This window comes from Mizuhopecten yessoensis, unplaced genomic scaffold, assembly GCF_002113885.1.
Source record: "Mizuhopecten yessoensis strain PY_sf001 unplaced genomic scaffold, ASM211388v2 scaffold10915, whole genome shotgun sequence".
NCBI classification, from domain to species: Eukaryota; Metazoa; Mollusca; class Bivalvia; order Pectinida; family Pectinidae; genus Mizuhopecten; species Mizuhopecten yessoensis.
Window position 1 is genome coordinate 230,577 of NW_018408785.1, and position 21,907 is coordinate 252,483.

At 38.8% G+C, this 21,907-nt stretch overlaps 1 protein-coding gene across 1 annotated transcript in view; it reads right to left on the reverse strand.

The window, feature by feature from the left end:
* Nucleotides 1-1,520: 1,520 nt before the first annotated feature.
* The window catches only part of LOC110463546, a 28,106-nt gene continuing 7,719 nt past the window's right edge, over nucleotides 1,521-21,907 (reverse strand). The window contains exons 2-14 of the mRNA XM_021518209.1: nucleotides 9,052-9,178; nucleotides 6,475-7,520; nucleotides 6,115-6,231; nucleotides 5,644-5,785; nucleotides 4,945-5,195; nucleotides 4,420-4,655; nucleotides 4,114-4,253; nucleotides 3,770-3,899; nucleotides 3,341-3,484; nucleotides 3,004-3,133; nucleotides 2,657-2,764; nucleotides 2,391-2,479; nucleotides 1,521-2,101 (exon numbers count right to left, since the gene is read on the reverse strand). Of these exons, the coding sequence (XP_021373884.1) occupies nucleotides 2,429-2,479; nucleotides 2,657-2,764; nucleotides 3,004-3,133; nucleotides 3,341-3,484; nucleotides 3,770-3,899; nucleotides 4,114-4,253; nucleotides 4,420-4,655; nucleotides 4,945-5,195; nucleotides 5,644-5,785; nucleotides 6,115-6,231; nucleotides 6,475-7,520; nucleotides 9,052-9,178 (2,622 nt within the window). The 3' untranslated portion in view covers nucleotides 1,521-2,101; nucleotides 2,391-2,428. The remainder of the gene's footprint in view (nucleotides 2,102-2,390; nucleotides 2,480-2,656; nucleotides 2,765-3,003; nucleotides 3,134-3,340; nucleotides 3,485-3,769; nucleotides 3,900-4,113; nucleotides 4,254-4,419; nucleotides 4,656-4,944; nucleotides 5,196-5,643; nucleotides 5,786-6,114; nucleotides 6,232-6,474; nucleotides 7,521-9,051; nucleotides 9,179-21,907) is intronic.

Genomic DNA, 21,907 nt, shown 5'->3' on the forward strand with positions numbered 1-21,907 from the left:
ATGGTGATTGTAAGCCTTTTTGTTTAACAATTATATGTTATTATCCATATGTTGTAAAGCGCTTTCGAGTAATTTTACAAAAGTGTGGTACCCAGCCTGACATAAAACCTATGGAGCCCTCGGAGTCTTCCTTTGTCTGTTAGGTACCCAGCCTGACATAGAACCAATTGGACCCTCGGAGTCTTCCTTTGTCGGCTAGGCACACAGCCTGTCATAAAACCGATGGAACCCTCTGAGTCTGCCTTTGTCGGTTAGATACCCAGACTGACATAAAACCAATGGAACTCTCGTAGACTTCCTTGGTTGTTTATTCGCCCGAAAGCATGTCATACAATCAACACACCATGCCTATGATAAGAGATAGAAGCAGTAGAACGTCTATTTCATTCTTGCTGGAGTTCTGTTATAATAACATAATCCAGATGTTGGACCTATCTCTAACACTTAACTGTAGACTTCTGCTGGGTACCACACCGGCCAAGGAAAACTGTGGAGCTCCATTGTTTCTATGTCAGACTGGGGACTTTCACCGGCCAAGGGAAACTCCGAGGATCCCATTGGTTGTATGTCGGCCTGGGTACCTTACCGGCCATGGAAGACTCCGTGGGCTCTATTGGTTGTATGTCGGCCTGGGTACCTCACCAATATCAGGCTGGGTACTTCACCGATATCAGGCTGGGTACTTCCCCGATGTCAGGCTGGGTACCTCAACGTAGTTAGAATCTTTCCATGGTTCAACCATTACAAAATTCACCATAGCATTATATACCCTATAGGAAAGGATTCATTTACCCTTACATTAATCGCCCTAATCACAGCACCTATCGTCTGGACCGTTTACTCCTCCTTTACAACCCTCTTGCTCTCATTTTGTGTAGCACGAGTGATGCTCTTACATAATTATTTTCTGAGTTTCTTGTTTTGGAATCTTTCACTCACATTTAAATTTTTTGAGGAAGCGGCGCATTGTACTTAGCAAAGCGTATTTCACAGTGAGTTTTAAATTTCAAAGATGCAGCATATGTTGCTACCTATCCTTTTTATATGTAGTTCTGTGTATGGTGCGTCAAACGATTCAATGTACATGTATATACATCTTGTTATTGATATTCTAAATATTGTTATTGATATTTTTAATTGTTATCTACCATGCAAAGGTGGTGATTTGTTTTCAAATAAATATATTATATTATTAACCCTCAAAATATTGTGATTTATATTCAAAATTGTTATTTGTTTTCATTTAAGGATATTCCAATCCATTAAATATTATTTTAATGCATCTTTCATTCATTTAAATATCTCTCTATCACATTCAACGATGTCTCTATTTAATTTAAAGATATAGCAAATAAATTCTCGCTTTGGATGAGGTGGTTTTCAACAGTATGCACCCTCTCAACATAACATAGATTCAAATGATTGTTTCAGAAGGGAGATTACCCGTTTGACCATGAAATAAATGATGGTGTCTATGCATTATAACCATAGTATATAATCAAAAGAATAATAAATCAGGTTACAAAAATATCATATTTATTTAATATTTGAAACGAGGTCTCAACATTATGTACAAACATCAAATGCATGTTTCACAATCTAATTCCATACCCCAGTACAAAATTATTGTTGTACGTCTAATTTCTTTTTTAAAGAAAACTAACTGCAATGGTAAAAACACAATGGGGCAAAACGATAAAAGGGTTGTCTCCCTTGCTTAATTTTCTTGTGATATTTAAAAGGTGTACAATCTCGATATTTTCACCTGTTATTATTGGTGGCGTAGCAATTTTTAACAAAACATTCACCTACAAGCAATTTTAAAATAGAAAATAGTAAAAGAGACATAAATGTCGACAGATCCCTAGATAAGGCAGCGCTGAGAAACCAGAACCTAGATACTCCTTGGAACAGAAGAATTATTTGCTTTGAATGAAATTAAAATCTTGGTAGAGGTGCCTCTCTGTACGGACCAGCAATCTGTACGGAACACCAGCGTACGCTTCCACGAATGATCCCGTGCGGTGGTCAGAACGTCAGTCTTGGTTGGCAGTGCCCTTGCAAGGTCCGGCACCAATAGGTCACCAGCGAGACCGTAAACCTAAGGAAATAGACACACAACAATTATTAAAGGAACTAATAAGCATAATTTGAAGAAAAAAACTGTCACGTGAAGTAAAACAGAAACAACGTATATGTTACAGTGATGTTAATATCGTTGAAAACATGCGAACGAACAAATATCCGATATATTGCATAATGCTGCCGAACGGACAAACAATGGTAAAATTCATTGGTGCTGGACATTCAAACATTGATGATATGATACTACTTATGAGCAGACAAAAAATATTAAATCTTTATGCCGACGAGAAGGACGAGTAACTTACCACCAACTGACGAGGGGACGGTGCTCTAGCATTGGGGACTATTTCTTCCCTATGGACGACAGCGGTACACACTGACCATTCAGACACACCTGTGGACAGAGCAATTTCTTACTATTTAAACAGGTAAATAAACAGTATTATACAGACAACAATGCCATAAACACGGAAACTTTCTCCAAGGAAGTCCAATTAATACTGAATTGGATTTAAGAGGAATCAGTATATGTTTATCTCGTTCGATGTCGACCAGAACAAACTGTGCCTACCTTTTGTTTGCTGCACTCCGTTCCGTCCACCGCTGGCTCGGACCTAGTATACCGCCACTCCCCCTTTCGGTCATCACAGCACAGATGTTCACATTGGGTCGGACCTTCCTGTCAAACGGAAACAAGCATATGAGGTGACGTGGGGTATATAAGTATGTGCCATTTAAGATGAAGCAAACCAGAAAAAAGAAAGGCAAAACCATTGAATAAAAAGGGAAGACGAATCAAAAACTCTTCGAAAAACATGAAGATACACTGTAATCTCAAGCACAGAAAATAACACCGCCTTCATGTCTTAGAACCAAGTGAGACAAACTTGGAATTTAGTTAACTTATTAATCCCGTACCTCACATGGTGGACCTCCAGTAAACCGGAGACACTGTTGTCGCAGCGTCATGAACTTTCCCGGAAACGTGGTAGGAAATTTAAGGGTGTCCTTGCTCGACCTCTGGAGTAAACATTTGGCTCGGTCCATTCTGAAAAGAGGAAAGAGATAATTATTGTATTTTTCCACTGTTTTCATGCGATATGCACATAGCTCAGGTTGCTTGTGACGGAACTGCTCACTTTAAGAAATGAAAGCTGAACTTTCATCGAATTATCCTAGGGTGATTAATGATGCTCAGATATGAAAATGTGTCCAATGCAAGCATGTTGAGTTGGACAGCAGTATTATGACCTACCTGAGAAAGTTCTGGAAACTCCTGATGGAACACTCAGAGAACCTGCTGAACTTGTAGGAGTCGTCCCGTGTGTAGCTCATGATGTACCCCGACTTGCTGGAGCAGGTCCCAGCGTCTGCCTCTCCGTCATGGTACGCTCCTAGTCTGTGAGTATAGAGGGGTGCATAGGGTCAATGAGATACGATTAAAGTTCAAAAATAGAAATTGAAAGAGCATACGTTTGGGTGAATGTACAGGGCACGGGTTGGGTTGGAAGTTAATGGAGCAGGTGCAACAAGGAAATTGGCACCAATTGGTGTACCTTGGTTGGATTTAACATGTTGTTCATAGATACTGTTCTTGGTACCTGAGCATATGGTACATCATTTTATAATGCTTAAAATCCGACATACACACTGTACGTCGCCAGCAACAGCATGGTATACTTACAGATGGCCAATCTCGTGAGCAGCGATGATGACACCGTTGAAACTGTTAGACGCTTCCCCAATACCAAAGTTAAATGCGTTTCCCCTCAGCATAGGCGCGGACAGACAGGCCCCGCGGACGTACGCCACTCCTTCAAATAAACAAGTACAATAATTGAAGTCTTGTTAACTTCAGCCAAAATTCAGCCATTTTATCCATGCATATTCCTTAAAATAAATCGAAAGCGTATCGTTTCTGTCAATGATCACATATTGATGTCTTTCTTTCCCTTCAGTGCGTTCTTTCATTTAAGCACTGCGGATTACTTTAAGAAATATATTTGATGGTTTTGGTGCGGTGGTTACCTGCCGTGCCCGTTACACACTCCTTCTCATCTTTCGGATCGAGCTGTGAGGAGATCCCCTTGCGTAGAGACTTGAGAATTTTGGGATTGAATGGAATGCTACCCTCCTTTCCATGTTTCAGTCGACGACACGCGTTCTCTCTGTAATCACACGTGGAACAGGTTACAATACTCGCTATTATGCTTAAAACAAATAACTGAATAATCTGCCACTTTTAAACCAATTGTATTTAAAAATATCATGCAGAAATGCAATCGAAATGTAAAAGAAACGGAAAATTATCGACGACATTTTACGGAAACGTACCCAGTCTGCAGGAAGGCGATGTCATGGACCGGCAAGGCGTTTTCGTACCGGATGAGCCACTTCTGTAGGCTGTCCATGGCGTCATACAGCGAGAACATCTTGCTGCCTCTCCTGATCCTGCTTGACTCGATAAATGGCTGTGCATTTGGCTCCTTGAACACTCCGATCTCTCGTATACGGAGGTCTATGATTGGCCAGGAACCAGACAGTGCGATGGTCAGGTACTTCCAGTTGACCTGAAGTAGATAAGGGTATATTGTATGGAAAGAAAAATCGTAGTTATCAACTGTTACTTTCGCGGGTACTCTCCTACACCTTAGACAAATGAACCATGGTAGCCATTCATTTTTGTGAATGCCCAAAGTTATCGATAAAACGACCCGTATGGTCCATTTAAAAAAATTGAACAAATGCTTCGATACATTTTCTACAGGAATACATCTGTTTTTCTTCAACGAAACAAAAAAACAACCTCTTAATACTATTTGAATATATACTTTGTCAGATGCAAGGAAATGTCCCTACCGCGTGCCAGAAGTGCATAAGATATTCCAACAGTTCGTTTGAGTCTCCATCAAACTCCCGGTAGAGGGCGAAGTCTACAAACAGTAGCAGTTCCGGTTCTATCCGCGGGGTAGTGCGCGATTCTTTCTGAGCTGATGGTCGGAACTGACGTTTCTTCCGTCTGTGTGGATTCCGTTTCTTCGATTCGGTGTTGTCACGCGTGACATTGTACTCCATCTTTACCATATCCTCGAATCCCGGTATGACTGGCACTGATTAAAGAAGAGTGAATATAACAATAGAATCTCGATATTGATACTGACAATTAAAGGGATCATAAAACATTAACCTTGTTGTAGGGAAACAAAGAATCGTGTTTCCCAACCACAATGACAATAAATAATTAACTTACCGAAATAAAACAATAGCACACCAGTAAAGAGATGATTAGATTGATGCGCAATCAACACAAACCATTCAAACACGCTATTATGTAGATGAGGTATTGCAATACAATGAAACCATGATTAATTTGGTAAATGGAGCAAAGAAATAAAATCGTCGAGAAAGTTTTGGAATTGCATATTGATGTTTTTTTCTAAAATCTTTATAAATTTGCAATAATCGTACCATTATTTTGGCCTCCATCTGGCAGGCATTAATGTGCCTTATAAAAGAGATCGATGTGTATAAGTCTTCCCTCGCTTATGCGTTACCTACCGTGCATAGTGTCGGCGTGGAACACACCGTGGTAGCCACCCTCCTCTCTATATACTGTATGAGAGTCCGCGAACACAGCCCTCTTGTGCCTCTTGTTGGATTTAGGTGCCGCCACGATCAACTCGTCAAACAAAACTCCCTCCTGTCAAGGAAATGGGACCCAATCAACAACATGACAATCTACATATCTCTTGTATAAAATTGGGACATTGCTGATATAACTTCAGTGACGATAAGACGGTTGTTTTGGCAACATTGTCGATTCTCAGAATTAGATTCGGGTTATTACGTTTCCTGGAATGACATGTGGAATAATGAACTACTGTGGACTTAAGAATCATCCGTTTGATTGAAACAATTACGAAATTAACAGGCAAATATGAAACCGTTGAGATGAATATTGAGATTTACAAATTCAACAACTATTTTAAAATAAATAATTGTTGTGACACTCTGGCCAGGAAAACTTACAATGTATGATTCCGGTTTCTGTCCAGAGTCTTTCCGATGTGCGTAGATGCTGAGGAACGTCCCGGAGCGGAGGTCCTGGTAGTAGTTTAGACTTCTCGCCTTCTTCTGTAGGTCTACCTGTAACAGGTTCAAAAGAGTGATGGTAGATAACACTTAGGACAATTATAGTGCCCAGCAAAGATGGTTTAAAATGGTCTGCTTCATTATTATTTTTATATATTTCTTCATTAACGTTATGTCACATTGGCAGTGCATTTCTTTTTCAAATAGATGCAAGAATATCGAAAATCAACTTTGAAAGAAGATTTTTTTCCTCTTTTTAGAGTCGACTTCGAATTCGATGTAAAAGCGTGTCCTTACCGGCTTGAACTGCTCCTCGAAAACTGTCTTGCCGCTCTGGTCGACGGAAACAGTCAGAAATCGGACATCCTCGTGCAGGATATTACTGTTTATTCTCTTCACTTCCACGTGATAGGTTTGCTCTGGGGTCGTCACCTTTACCGCCAGGGTCTGGTCGTTATCCGGGTCACCGTTCACGTGTACTTGTGCGGGATGGGACCCGGTAAATGAATTTTTCGGATTCCCCTGACTTCTCTGAGGATGCGGAGCGACTATATGTTGTATATTGTTTTGATTCGCCTGAGAACGCTGTTGGATGCTGGGTATATTTTTCGGATGTTGATACACTTTATATTGCTTCTGGTTATTATCTATATGAAGATATTCACTGCTGTCCGGTGGGACGTTATTGTCACCTGATTTGATAAATTGATTGTTTATTGGAACGTTATTTACATACGGTGCTTTACTCGGATGCGATAGCTGGTTGTTAGTGTAAGCGTTATTATTGACTTGTACATTTGAATGCGTCCGTCCAACATTTCCTTGGATATGGCTATTCACAAGATCATTATTTACCTTGGTAGGAGGGTTTTGAAATACGTTTGAACTACCGATATTATTATGCTGTGTATTGTCGGACACCCTTTGTGGAATAGAATTGGGTACATGCACCGGACGTACAGGGTTGCTCCCGAATCCTGAGAGTCTGTGTACGGACCTACCCTGGTTTAATGTGGCACTATTACGATCCAACTGATAACTCAGTCTAGAGGGCTTGTCAAACACATTTTGTTGTGCGTGGCCGACGCTATTGGAAGGAGCTTGCTGGACGTTGTGTCCGATATCCTTAGGATTTCCATGGTCCCGCTGAATCCCCATTACGGGTCTCTGTTGTGGATTTGACACTGATCCCCTATTGAACTGTGTAGATGATGGCCTGTTTTGGAAGACCCCGGGACGAACGGCGCCCAACAAGTGTTGCGGCTGCTCACCCTGTGGGCGCGGCTGCTGACCCAAGGGCTGTGATTGGTCGACAGAGTTACCATTATGCTGTGGATTGTAACCTGCAAATATAACCAAATGACAATCTTATAATTAAAATTCAAAAGTGTCATCTGAAAATGTCGTTCTGAAATAAATTACGATGTCAGCTACATTCATACAGAGTCGTGTGCTTGGTATGGTATAGAGAGTGTCAAAAAGTACCCAACGAAAACATAAAGAACGTTTGACAGAGTCTTACGCGAACTGGTTAATTGACGAATGATTGCGTTTTTATGAAATTAATTAAAACCCATAACTCTCACATAAATAAGTAACGGTTACACTCCGATGTCAGTGCAAAAGAATATTATCTTGTCCATGATAGAGGTAACTGTCTTAGCGACAAAGATGGAAATAGAATAGGCAAGGTTACCGTATCAATGTCAATGATAAAAGTCACTATGTCAATGATAAAATTTCTTTCCTGTTCAGCGTGTTGTTTTGACAACCAATCTTGGCAGTATGGAGGCACTTTGCTTTGTCAGCCCACTGGGGATGCTTGTTTTGCCACTAACCTTGCTAGGTTTGGATTTTTTTATTTGGTTTTGCCCATTTGTCATACCAGCCAGGGAGTATGCCCATTTACCATACCAGCCAGGGAGTATGCCAATTTGCCATACAAGTCAGGGAGTATGCCAAATTACCATACCAGCCAGGGAGTATGCCAATTTACCATACCAGCCAGGGAGTATGCCCATTTACCATACCAGTCAGGGAGTATGCCCATTTACCATACCAGTCAAGGAGTATGCCAATTTACCATACCATCCAGGGAGTATGCCAATTTACCATACCAGTCAGGGAGTATGCCAATTTCCCATCCCAGCCAGGGAGTATGCCAATTTACCATACCAGGCAGGGAGTATGCCAATTTGCCATACCAGCCAAGGAGTATGCCCATTTACCATACCAGCCAGGGAGTATGCCCATTTACCATACCAGTCAGGGAGTATGCCAATTTACCATACCAGTCAGGGAGTATGCCAATTTGCCATACCAGCCAAGGAGTATGCCCATTTACCATACCAGCCAGGGAGTATGCCCATTTCCCATACCAGCCAGGGAGTATGCCCATTTACCAAACCAGCCAGGGAGGATGCCCATTTACCATACCAGTCAGGGAGTATGCCCATTTACCATACCAGTCAGGGAGTTTGCCCATTTACCATACCAGTCAGGGAGTATGCCCGTTTACCATAACAGCCAGGGAGTATGCCAATTTAACAAATCAGCCAGGGAGTTTGCCCATTTACCATACCAGCCAGGGAGTATGCCCATTTGCCATACCAGTCAGGGAGTTTGCCCATTTACCATACCAGTCAGGGAGTATGTCCGTTTACCATCACAGCCAGGGAGTATGCCAATTTAACAAATCAGCCAGGGAGTTTGCCCATTTACCATACCAGCCAGGGAGTATGCCCATTTACCATACCAGTCAGGGAGTATGCCAATTTGCCTTACCAGTCAGGGAGTATGCCAATTTACCATACCAGCCAAGGAGTATGCCAATTTACCATACCAGTCAGGGAGTATGCCCATTTGAACACTAACCTCGCCAGCCCTTGGGTTTTTGTTTTGACTGTTGTTGCTGCTGTTGCTGCGGTTGCTGCTGCTGTTGCTGTTGCTGCTTCTGTTGTTGCTTGTACCAATTATTATTTGACACGCGTGGCGCGTTTCCCTGAATAAACAACAATAAATCGTTAAAATAGTCTTTAGTTATTAAACATCAGGCAACTCGAGCTCAGGTAAATTACAGGAAACTATGACTATGCCGGAAAATATTACGCATTCCAAAGTTATTTTAATAATTCCATCACGATAAATCGGAGATAAACGTGAAAAAATATTTAACGTTTGATAAATGGTCATTCATGTGAATGTATAAACGTGATTACTACATTAAGAACAATAAATTACACGAAACCATAAACTAATCAAAATAACAGAGAAATTAGTAAACAACACATGTATACGGACAAACAACAGAGACACACTTCACCAGCCAGACGGCTAATGAAATTCGTGTCAACTCTACAAGTCATGTACAGATTATTTGGGGGGGTTTATGCCTTTTAACGTGAAGCAGGTGATGGCTTTGTCGGACTAAGTGAAGTTAACAGTTATGACCATACAGAAATCATAATAAACTTGCCAGTTTGGCGTTTCTCTCTAACGGTATATCCCCACATAATTCTATCTTTACATGGTTTCTAATGGTACATATGATTATCGTCAAACGATGTTTTTATCTACAAAAAATACTGCTACATGGTACTTCAATCTAAACAATAAACCGTTTCATGGTATTTTGCTCTAAACAACAAGATGGTGTTTCGGTATAGCGGAATACCGTAACATGGTTTTGGAAAGTATACTTTTACAAGCATTTTATTTTATGTAACGATCTACATGGTTATAACAGTATACCGTTATATGGTGTTTCGCTATAACGTTATAACGGTACATGGTGTTTTGCTATGACGGAATACCGTTACAGGGTGTTTCTCTATAACGGCATACCTTCACATGGTATTTGGCTATATAGAGAATAAAACATGCCTTTTTTCCATATCACACCCCGGATCAACCCTCGACCAATATCAGCCCTTGGGCTGATATTGCAGTCTTAGTGTTTCGCTATAATGGTTTACCGTTAAATGGTGTTTCGCTATAACGGTATACAGGTAAATGGTGTTTCGCTATAACGGTATACAGGTAAATGGTGTTTCGCTCTAACTGTCGTTAAATGGTGTTTTGCTATAAAAACGGTATACCGTTAAATGGTGTTTCGCTGTAATGGTGTAACGTTTCATAGTGTACCTATCTAAACGGTTATCTTTCTAAACGGTATACCTTTCCATATTGTTTCTCTTCTTCTCTGACGGTTTACTCTGATATGTTGTTTAGTTCTAACTGGGTTACTCAAGCTTTGGGCTGGAATTACTGTCGGTTGGAGCAAGTCCAGTGGTTGCTGCAAATCATGCCGCACAACTCGTACAATGGCGTCATTTTGAAATGTATTCAGGACATTAACTACTTTTATATTCATACATTTGTAAGAATACCATTTAGAAATCTTTTCGTGCTGTTTGGTTGGCATCCAATATCTCTAACTTTACGAACGTCTTGTACATAAGCTGTGTGGTAATCAATTACTGATGTCACCTACAGTCGTAGGCTAACATACAAAACGTTCACGGTCAGATGTAGTAAATAGTATCATGTATTGACTCGGTTATGTCTGGCTCCTAGGCTATTAAATACATTGTACAAAATATAAGAACACAAGTGTCTGATACGTCACAGCCCATTACGCCACGGCCCTTTACGGTGTGTGGTCTGTATTTGTAACATGACCACTAATACAGAAATATTCGGACCATTGTGTCCGTGATGTGTGATTCACGTCTGCGATAACTCCTTAAGTTCACTGACTGGTCAGTCTAGGTGACCAGCTCATTATAGCCTATCAATGTAACTGTCACAATAACACGACATTGGGACTGTACTGTGTGCGGGGTTTACTCTGCAATAAACAGTGCAGCCCTGGTGACAACACCGAGGCCCGGTATATCTTGTATACATATACACTATCCCTACCACCAATAAATCAATGTGTCTGGTTCATTAAGGTTGCAACTCCTCAATAAGACAGCAAAGATCGAAACACCCCAGTTCACTATTGTGAAGTCCACCTTGCATCTACATAGCTGGAGGTCGGGTGTTTGATAGAGTTAAGCGATGTAGCTAAGCCGGTGGAAGCTTGGGAGTATGATAGAGCTGAGGTACTTAAGTTACTCAGTGATTGGGGAGGGTGAACTGCAGAATGTTCCGAAGTGATATAAAAAAAATGACGATTTTCATTTGTAATATCCCTGTAGGTCGATTGTAAAGCTCATTAAGATAAATAATACAGAAATAATTGCCATTGTTTTGAATACACATTACGGCATATCTGTAGTATCCCACTTTCCAAAATAAGTTGTCTTGAAACTGCAAATAGATGATGACGTTCTAAATGTATAATGTTGAACCCATCCTGCAGTCCCAGATCTTTAACGGAAACCGATCGGTTCAAACTCCTTAGAGCTTATTGACTGGACCCATCCATCCTTGCAAGGAGCAGAACCGGAAACGCAAAGCTCTGGAAAAAGGTAAAAACCTTGTTAACCCCACTGCATGAGCGTAAACAACGTAAACAAATTTCAACAAATTCTGTATGTTTTGACAGTCTTGTGTTTCACTTACTTTTTATCACCAGACAATGTACGACCTAATTGTGTTGATGAGAAACCAAACAAACAGAGAAGACAACACGAGTTAGCGAAGATGAGCGAAACCTCATGTTGCTGGTTCCTTACAGCCTGTTTAGTTTAGATGTCAAAGCGTAATTCCAATGCATTTCAATAAGATATTTCCTCAAATTTGTCATTTCTTTTTTTGTTTTTATATTTAATGGTTTTAATTTAAACGTCATTGTGACTTTGAGGTAAGTAAACGACGCGCGACTGTTCACATGTAGAGTAGACAGTCCTCGATATTAATAGATCTAAAGCGCCACTGGCGGTGAATTCTGATGTGACAAGTGACAAGATGATCAGAGCAGCTCTCTTCCGGGTTTGACGTCGACAGAGTTCGTGAACTCGTCAGAGCACCCCGGGTGTGTGAATGAATAATGCAATGTACCGGTCAGTCAAACCCTTCCTATGCATGACCAATACTGACCAAATATAAAGCAGTCGTGACTTCACAGACCGGAAACCAAACCCCTCAAAACCGCAAACCAACCACGCCAATCCGTAAGATGCTTTTAACGCCCGCTAACATTAGTGACCATCATTAGTTAATAATATAAATGGTAAGTTCAGCTACGAAAAGCGAGAAAGATGTTTCTGCTTCTATTGATAGAGGCATGGCTATTGTAAAAATATTTTGACGCACACGATAAAATATCAATATGAACGCCGCTATTGACAATATCCCGACAAAAAGCTTACAATACGCTGTGATTGGAAGGTAGATACAGTCATCAATCGATCAAGGTAGTAACTGGCCTTGTGTTGATATCTAGGGTACTGCAGGCGATATAGTTAATGTAAGGTTTCATGAAGTTGCTTAACGTTGAAAACAGTCGACTGGCGCCAACGTGTGACGTCACACCCACCACAACCAGCTGTTAATGTTACTTGGAAATGAATACACACGTCAAGGCACATTTTGAATAGTTTCACTATCTATATACATATAAAGTGGAATTAGAATGTACTCCAAGAGTTAAACTTTTTCAGCATTAATGAGTCAGAATAATGAAAATATGTAACCGACCGTTCATGTCAAAATTACATAAACCAACGACATATACAGCCAACTTACGTAAGCTGTCATCATGTAAAATGAACCATTAAGTATCGTATTTTAAGTTTTCTGCAGTTAAGAATCCCAGACCCACTGCAGGCATGATTGTTTTTTTCTTTTTTTCTTATTTCATCTTTATTATACTCATGGTTGTTTTACAAGGTATGTGTTTCTTCACAGAAATAATTCAATGCAGCTATTTCCAATTCATATTCACACTTGTTGGCACCGATGCGGTGACCCTTAAGATGGAGGTCGCCGGGAACACGCTGTGATCAGTGTTGTATCATGATGGATACTGTTGTTTTTTCCTATAAAAGTACACGTGATTGAGAGTTGGGACAACTAACCATGCGGTAACTATACTTATGATAAATGGTTGTCAGTATCAATTCAATCTTCAGGGCGATGCTTTTACCTCCTCATAAGGATATGCAACACTGCATTATATGCCGCACCACGAATGCGCCAATTTTCACCTTCGAGTCATTTTGGGGTGAGACTAATAACTAATAACTACATATTAGCTATTAGTTTCAAAACCAGAGAATGCTACCTATAAGGAAACCGTTATCTTATTACCTTCCAGTTTGATGTTATATTTGGGTTATAAACGTACATGCTGCTCTGTGATTTTCTTTTGTCCATCAATAAGTAAAAAAAAAAAAGATTTAAAAAAGCAAGTTATCTCATATAAGTAGTAGTCAGCGCGTTAAGTGTTATATATATGACTTTTAAGTAGTAGTTATAGCGCGTTAATTGCTAGTTATATGACTTTTAAGTAGTAGTAAGTGTGTAAATTGTTAGATACATGACTTTTAAGAAGTAGTTAGCGTGTTAAGTGTTAGTTATATAACTTTTAAGTAGAAGTTAGTGTGAAAAGTGTTAGATACATGACTTTTAAGAAATAGCTAGCGCGTTAAATGTTAGTTGTCTGCTACTAAGTTGTAGTTAGCGCGTTAAATGTTAGTTGTCTGACTACTTAGTTGTAGTTAGCGCGTTAAATGTTAATTGTCTGACTACTAAGTTGTAGTAAGCGCGTTAAATGTTCATTGTCTGATTTCTAAGTTGTAGTTAGCGCGTTAAATGTTAGTTGTCTGACTACTAAGTTGTAGATAGCGCGTTAAATGTTGGTTGTCTGACTACTAAGTTGTAGTTAGCGCGTTAAATGTTAGTTGTCTTACTACTAAGTTGTAGTTAGCGCGTTAAATGTTAGCTGTCTGACAACTAAGTTGTATTTAGCACGTTAAATGCTAATTATCTCATTTTCAGTAGTTATATATATATGGCACGTTAAATATAAGTAATCTCTCTTTCAAGCAGTAGTTAGCATGTCATTTTGAAGTACACAATGGAGTACCTAGAATTACCGCGTTAAATCCTAGTTATCTCATTTTTGACATGAAAGATCTTCATAAAGCTCACTCATACACCAAACTTTTATCGCTATATAAGACATAATAAACCCAACCACACGACTACCTCGAGTGATGCTGCGGGCACCTTACAGTGTTACTCCGTACAGATGTTCATGTCTAGGTGCAGAACGAATGATACATAAAAGCAAGTCAAGAATATGGATGTTAAAATTATTCAAACAAAACTGAAACGCACGGTTTAATAACAATATGACGGATCGACTGTTACGGATCGTTCATACAAAAATAGGGCGCTCGTTTGTGGACAGGTATCGTCCGGTACGAACCGGTCATCTCGTAGATCTGTTCCATGAAATTCATTTACTGGCATCAATTTACTGCACTTAGATGTAATTTTATTTATAATAACAAAACGAAATTTGTTATGTAGATAATACCACTTTCAATAGAAACTATGACGAATATGACGAAAACTGGTTTGGTTTGTTTGGGTTTTACGTCCTATTAACAGCTAATGACGAATACAAATATTGCATTCAAAAAAGATGATATCATTGTTAATAAATGATTAAATTAGATAACACTGCTTTTTCCTACAGCATCATTGGTAGGATCATAATCAGGTTGAGGTCGGTGTTTTTATGATACACAGCTCGGAATTGCTATTTTCAGAAACAGCGGGTTAAAATTCTCTAAAAATATGATGACACTTCGATTAGAACGTCACAATGCTCTCTGCCTAATGCAACTTACTTCATCTTGACGATTTTATCACGTTCCGTCTTGTTATATATAAGAAGAAAAGCATAGAAAAATGTAGATATATTTTCTACTACTACCGGTCGGATCAGGGTTCATAGTATCAATACATTATAGCTTGAAAACGAGTGCGTCAATTAAACTTAAAAGCAAGGGTCAATATATGAGCAAATGAGGATATTCAAGGTGGGTTTGATGAGCAATGCCATAAATTCATAAAGCATCGTCGCCAATTACGTCACCTTGTCCCTATCATGTCACAGGCCTCAATCAGCTGACTCGTCTATACGTAAGAAAGCATTAAGTGATCTTTTGTATTAATCACTAATTATTTTACCTGTAATTACCCCTGTCTTTTGATCCAGACACAATACGCATTGATCAATATACCTGATGTGTGGATCAATATATAGACCATCCATCAACAGCGGGAAGGTAAATCAGGCAGGGTTAATGGGGTCAAATGGGACAGGGACTTAAACAAGGCATCTATCATTAATCATCTACTAATTATGTGTTTTTACTAATTAGGACGTTTATCTGATATTGGCGACTTATTAAATATAGACATCAAACCGGAAACAATTCCTTCTACATATCGATTAGTGGCACTTCGTCATCGCATTTTAACCTTCAATATATATATGACGTAACATACGCAGTGGAATCTGAGTCTGACGTCAAACTCATGAATATGCAAACGGTGGCACAATGATTAAGAAAAACACTAGAAACATTGGAATGGTGCCCACGTTTTTTTTTTAGGAAAATAAGATCAAGTTTGCGTTAGAGGAATACATTTCAGTTAGATACAGAATGTGATTGAAAGAGAAAATATCCATTTTTCAAACGATACCTGCACCAGAAATGTGACTTTTGAAAAAGTCAGGTTGGGTCGATTCTCAACACCGAGAATTTCCAACCTTTTAATGTATACATAAATAACAGCTGAGGGTAACAGTTTTACCTAGTGTTAGTTTATACTATAAAACGTCTAATATTACTCTCTTCACCACGACTGCGAGGTCCAAACATTCGAACAAGTTATCAGGTTCCTGTGATAAAATATATAAAACTTTTTCTGATTCACTCACTAATGAAAGATGTTACTGTGTTTTATAATTTTTTGTTAACTATCTTTTTAATGTACATGTGTATCGCACGTCTATTATCCTCGGAATTCGATGTGCTACACCCACTTAATTACGTTCTGCTCCTGGAATTTCGAGGATGTCAGTCTGTTCGATCCATTATGTTCGTTTCAAATAAATTCGGTCCTTGAGAACAAGATGGGACGAGTTTGTAGTGGGTAATTTGTATTCCACAATTGTTGTGTTCCTGGTGAGGTTCAGTACCTTGATTTACCTCGTTTTCCCGTGATTTAGTGGTAATTAAAGAAGTTTACGAGAGACACCCATCAATATTAATTGTCACTGTGACATCTTCACATCAACTTTCTGTTCACACCGCATTATCGTGACCAGAATATATAATGGCGGCACATTACACTTCTTGCCTGCACCGTCGTAAAGTAAACCAGATGCCCTACCTCCTGTACCCCTAATCCCAACTCAGGCTCCCCATTTTCACCCATATACCCTCACCGCAACGAAACATATACACCCTCCCCGCAACGAAACATATACACCTTCCTCGCAACGAAACATATACACCCTCCCCGCAACGAAACATGTACAACCTCCTTGCAACAAAACATGTACACCCTCCCCGCAACGAAACATGTACACCCTCCCCGCAACGAAACATATACACCCTCCCCGCAACGTACAAAGCTTGTGTCTTCCGTGTAAATAAATGTTTTCCGTAATGTGCACTTGCTTATTAAAATTAGAAATATTGAAATAAATGTAAGTTGTTGTTAAATCTGTCATAATGTTCATAAAACCCCGCTGTAATAGTCATCAAATGCTTAAGTCCTAGACAAACAGGCATTAAGTCCAAGACAAACAGGCATTAAGTCATAGACAAACAGGCATTAAGTCATAGACAAACAGGCATTAACTCCAAGACAAACAGGCATTAAGTCCAAGACAAACAGGCATTAACTCATAGACAAACAGGCATTAACTCCAAGACAAACAGGCATTAAGTCATAGACAAACAGGCATTAAGTCCTAGACAAACAGGCATTAACTCCTAGTCAAACAGGCAATAAGTCCTAGACAAACAGGCATTAAGTCCTAGACAAACAGGCATTAACTCCTAGACAAACACGCATTTAGTCCAAGACAAACAGGCATTAACTCATAGACAAACAGGCATTAACTCCTAGACAAACACGCATTAAGTCCAAGACAAACAGGCATTAACTCCTAGACAAACACGCATTTAGTCCAAGACAAACAGGCATTAACACATAGACAAACAGGCATTAAGTCCTAGACAAACAGGCTTTAACTCCTAGACAAACACGCATTTAGTCTAAGACAAACAGGCATTAACTCATAGACAAACAGGCATTAACTCCTAGTCAAACAGGCATTAAGTCCTAGACAAACAGGCATTAACTCATAGACTAACAGGCATTAACTCATAAACAAACAGGCATTAAGTCCAAGACAAACAGGCATTAAGTCCTAAACAAACAGGCATTAAGTCCTAGAAAAACAGGCATCAACTCCTAGACAAACAGGCATTAAGTCCTAGACAAACAGACATTAACTCCTAGACAAACAGGCATTAACTCCTAGACAAACAGGCATTAAGTCCTAGACAAACAGGTATTAAGTCCTAGACAAACACGCTTTAAGTCCAAGACAAACAGGCATTAACTCCTAGACAAACAGGCATTAACTCCTAGACTAACAGGCATTAACTCCTAGACAAACAGGCATTAAGTCCTAGACAAATAGGCATCAACTCATAGAGAAATAGGCATTAAGTCCTAGACAAACAGGCATTAAGTCCTAGACAAACAGGCATTAACTCCTAGACAAACAGGCATTAACTCCTAGACAAACAGGCATTAACTCCTAGACAAACAGGCATTAAGTCCTAGACAAACAGGCACTAACTCATAGACTAACAGGCATTAACTCCTAGACAAACAGGCATTAGGTCCTAGACAAACAGGCCTTAACTTCTAGACAACTAGATATTAAGTCCTAGACAAACAGGCATTAAGTCCTAGACAAACAGGCATTAACTCCTAGACAAACAGTCATTAGGTCCTAGACAAACAGGCATTAACTTCTAGACAAACAGATATTAAGTCCTAGACAAACAGGCATTAACTCCTAGTCAAACAGGCATTAAGTCCTAGACAAAGAGGCATTAGGTCCTAGACAAACAGGCATTAACTCATAGACAAACAGGCATTAACTTCTAGACAAATAGGCATTAAGTCCTAGACAAACAGGCATTAAGTCCTAGACGAACAGGCATTAAGTCCTAGACAAACAGGCATTAAGTCCAAGACAAACAGGCATTAAGTCCTAGACAAACAGGCATTAACTCCAAGACAAACAGGCATTAAGTCCTAGACAAACAGGCATTAACTCATAGACAAACAGGCATTAACTCCAGGACAAACAGGCTTTAAGTCATAGACAAACAGGCATTAAGTCCAAGACAAACAGGCATTAACTCCTAGACAAACACGCATTAAGTCCAAGACAAACAGGCATTAAGTCCAAGACAAAGAGGCATTAACTCATAGACAAACAGGCATTAACTCATAGACTAACAGGCATTAACTCCTAGACAAACAGGCATTAAGTCCAAGACAAACAGGCATTAACTCCTGGACAAACAGGCATTAACTCCTAGACAAACAGGCATTAACTTCTAGACAAACAGGTATTAAGTCCTAGACAAACAGGCATTAACTCCTAGACAAACAGGCATCAACTCCTAGACAACAGGCATTAACTCCTAAGTTAGTTATTTTTATGGCGTCCGACATAGGATATGGATCATAAAGTAGTCCTGCCAAAATTGAAATAAATAAATAATGAAAATAAACAGGATTTAAAGAACAGAGAGTCGGCAAAATTTATGTTGAATGGCATATTATATTTGGATTACTTTCTACTTTCACACCACGGGGAAATGTTTAGGAATATACTTAGGAATATACATGAATATATATCGGTAGTTCGATCCGTACTATGGATGTTATACATATTAGACATTCGTCAATACGTATAATTAAGTTTTGTTTCGTTTCCAATACTATGTATATACAAAATAACCTCGTGGCCGTTTCCTGCTTTATTTCGAATGTATTTCTTAAAACTGACAACCATCCTTTTTTTAAACTGAAAATGAGACACCGTTATTCTGTCTTAAACTGACACTCTTAAAATCATTCCGTCTTAAAACTGAAACTCTGAAACACATTCTAACTTGAAACTGACACTAAAATAGCTTCCCCCGTGGCAACCCTTGTAATTTCATCATTCCTCTTTATCTGCCTCAATATTGCTGACATTGCCGTAAAAGTTATGGGACTTCCCCGAGTCCGAAATTGGAACATTTACCTTGCACAATTCAACCAATAAATATGTTTTTTAATTCTGACTTGAAAATTGAAGTTCTGTCCTTCCAAATGACCTAAATATTTCATCTTAAAACACGAAAACGCGAAACGCACAAAAGAACGAAGGCGAATATATTATATTCTTTACAATTTTATCATTATTTGTAAAATTTGAGAATATAATTTCAAAATAAGCAAAACAAGGAAAACGAGAAGTAGCCCGAGTGTATTGTTTGCTTTAACAATATGGTAAGCTAAATACAAGTAACAGGATTTTGAGCGGTAAATAAACAATGGTTACACGAATTTTGACAACGTCTCTGTTGTTCTTGTCAATCCGTGCTATCTTGATTTACTGTCTTGTTTTTATCATACATCAAAGCCTCCACTTGTAGTATTTATTGTGATACATTTCATGTACAAGTCAACATCAGTTTAAGGCGTTTCCTGGGATAAAAGGGTGATAAACTAGCGAGTGTGCCCGGACTTTTAAAGTCTGTGGCGTGAAGGATAGCCATCTCACGTACAACGATATGTCGGGGTGACACTGGACCGTTCGTATAGACGAGGAGACAATCGATCACCAACCAAGTCCTCCCTGTGAACTTCAGACCGAAACGATTGCGCCCTTTTCTTACAGTAAAAATCCGCAGCTGAACATCGTTCGACTCTCTCCATCAATCAAGTGGTCAAATGCCTTTTCAAGTGGAGGAAAGTGACAGGGAATCCGGATTAACGATACAGTGGCAGTATTGAATGCTGTGTTATGTTATTCATAATTATTAAACGTGCAGAGAAGTTCTGCAATAACTACGTTCTGTAACCATGCGAACACCGTGACAGAATGTAGATAAAATTAAAGCGTTTTATACATGACTTCAGACAGGGCAAGCTTGTTGGACCAAACTGAACATAAATAACCAAACACATGATTGAATTAAATATTTTAATACCATTAATTAAGTATAGACAAAAACATTGCCACTTAACAGGAAATGATAATAGCCATCAACGAAGTTTAACGAACTACTTTCAGATACAATGTTAATACTTGTCCCTAAGTTAAAAATCTTTGATTTGGAAAAAATCAAATTTATAATTTGGGCGGGCATATCAAGTTATTTTTTAAACTTTAAAATCAGATTTAAGAACACGAGAAGATAATTATCATTAATTAAATGAACTGTTATGTCCGACTCCCCCGCCCTCTCTCTCTCTCTAAGTTGCAATAATATCATATAGGCTGATTTCGTAGTCATTTATGTTTAATAATTCCTAACATCGTCGTATTATCTAATCATCCCACACTGTCTGTGACGCAAAGATATATCTGGTATCATTATTCCATATATGCATTCATCTCATGTATAATTTTGAGGTATTTTGAATCCGTGACGTCCCTAGCTATTGGAGAAACATTTAGACTCCAGTTTGACTTTGATGTATTTAAGATTATTGAATATGTATGTTAAGCCCAGGGCAGTTTTGGCTCGTCTGCTAAGACAGATTTATTTCTGAATTATTGCATTTCTTACATGTAATTATAATATGATCAGAACGCAGCAAGTCGGTCCTGCAGAACGTGTCTGAACATAGTTTTATATTTTATATTAAAAGTAAAAAAAATAGTAAAGATATTTCCCTTTTCCCTTTTGTACCTTATCCAGCGCATGGCATGTAATGGCCAGTATTGACAGTATGTGTTACCACCACCACCACCAAGAAGGAGGAGAACCTCGAACGCTGACAACATTCTCATTCCTTCCATTTTGTAACTGTCATTTATACAATATATTATAAGCTAGCGTCCATGTAAATAATAATTCTTTGCACGACTTGAACATATCCAATAGGCACCGTTGTCTTTTTTATTATAAGGTGTTTTTTTTACGGTACGGTTCGTCCATATTTTACATTCAGAACATATAGGTTTACAGTTTCAGTTTCATTATTTCCGAGAGCCATCCGACACATAAGTTATATATCAAACAATTAAATCATGTCGCACATGTACAAGAGATTATGCATACAAATTCAAATCAACTAAGTGGAGAGTGAGTTGATATTCCATATCGGACATTGATTAGATATACCTTACAAACTCTGTTATACCTGTAACATGTGTAAACTATGTACTTAGATTAACAGTGTATGGTGGGTGTACAAAACTGGAGTGTCCACAAATTTTACAAGTTGTATCAAATGCTGTGTAAAAAATGTAAATGAACAAACTATTACACCATTATAGTGACATCATTGTATTACAATGTAGGAAATACAATGTATTGTTATATACAATTGTTTTACGTTAATTAACGTATGCGTTGCTCTGTTCTGTTTATTTTACTGATTGTAGATCCTCTGGTATATCAGAACTAAAATAAGCAACATAGTTAATATATGGAATAGAAGT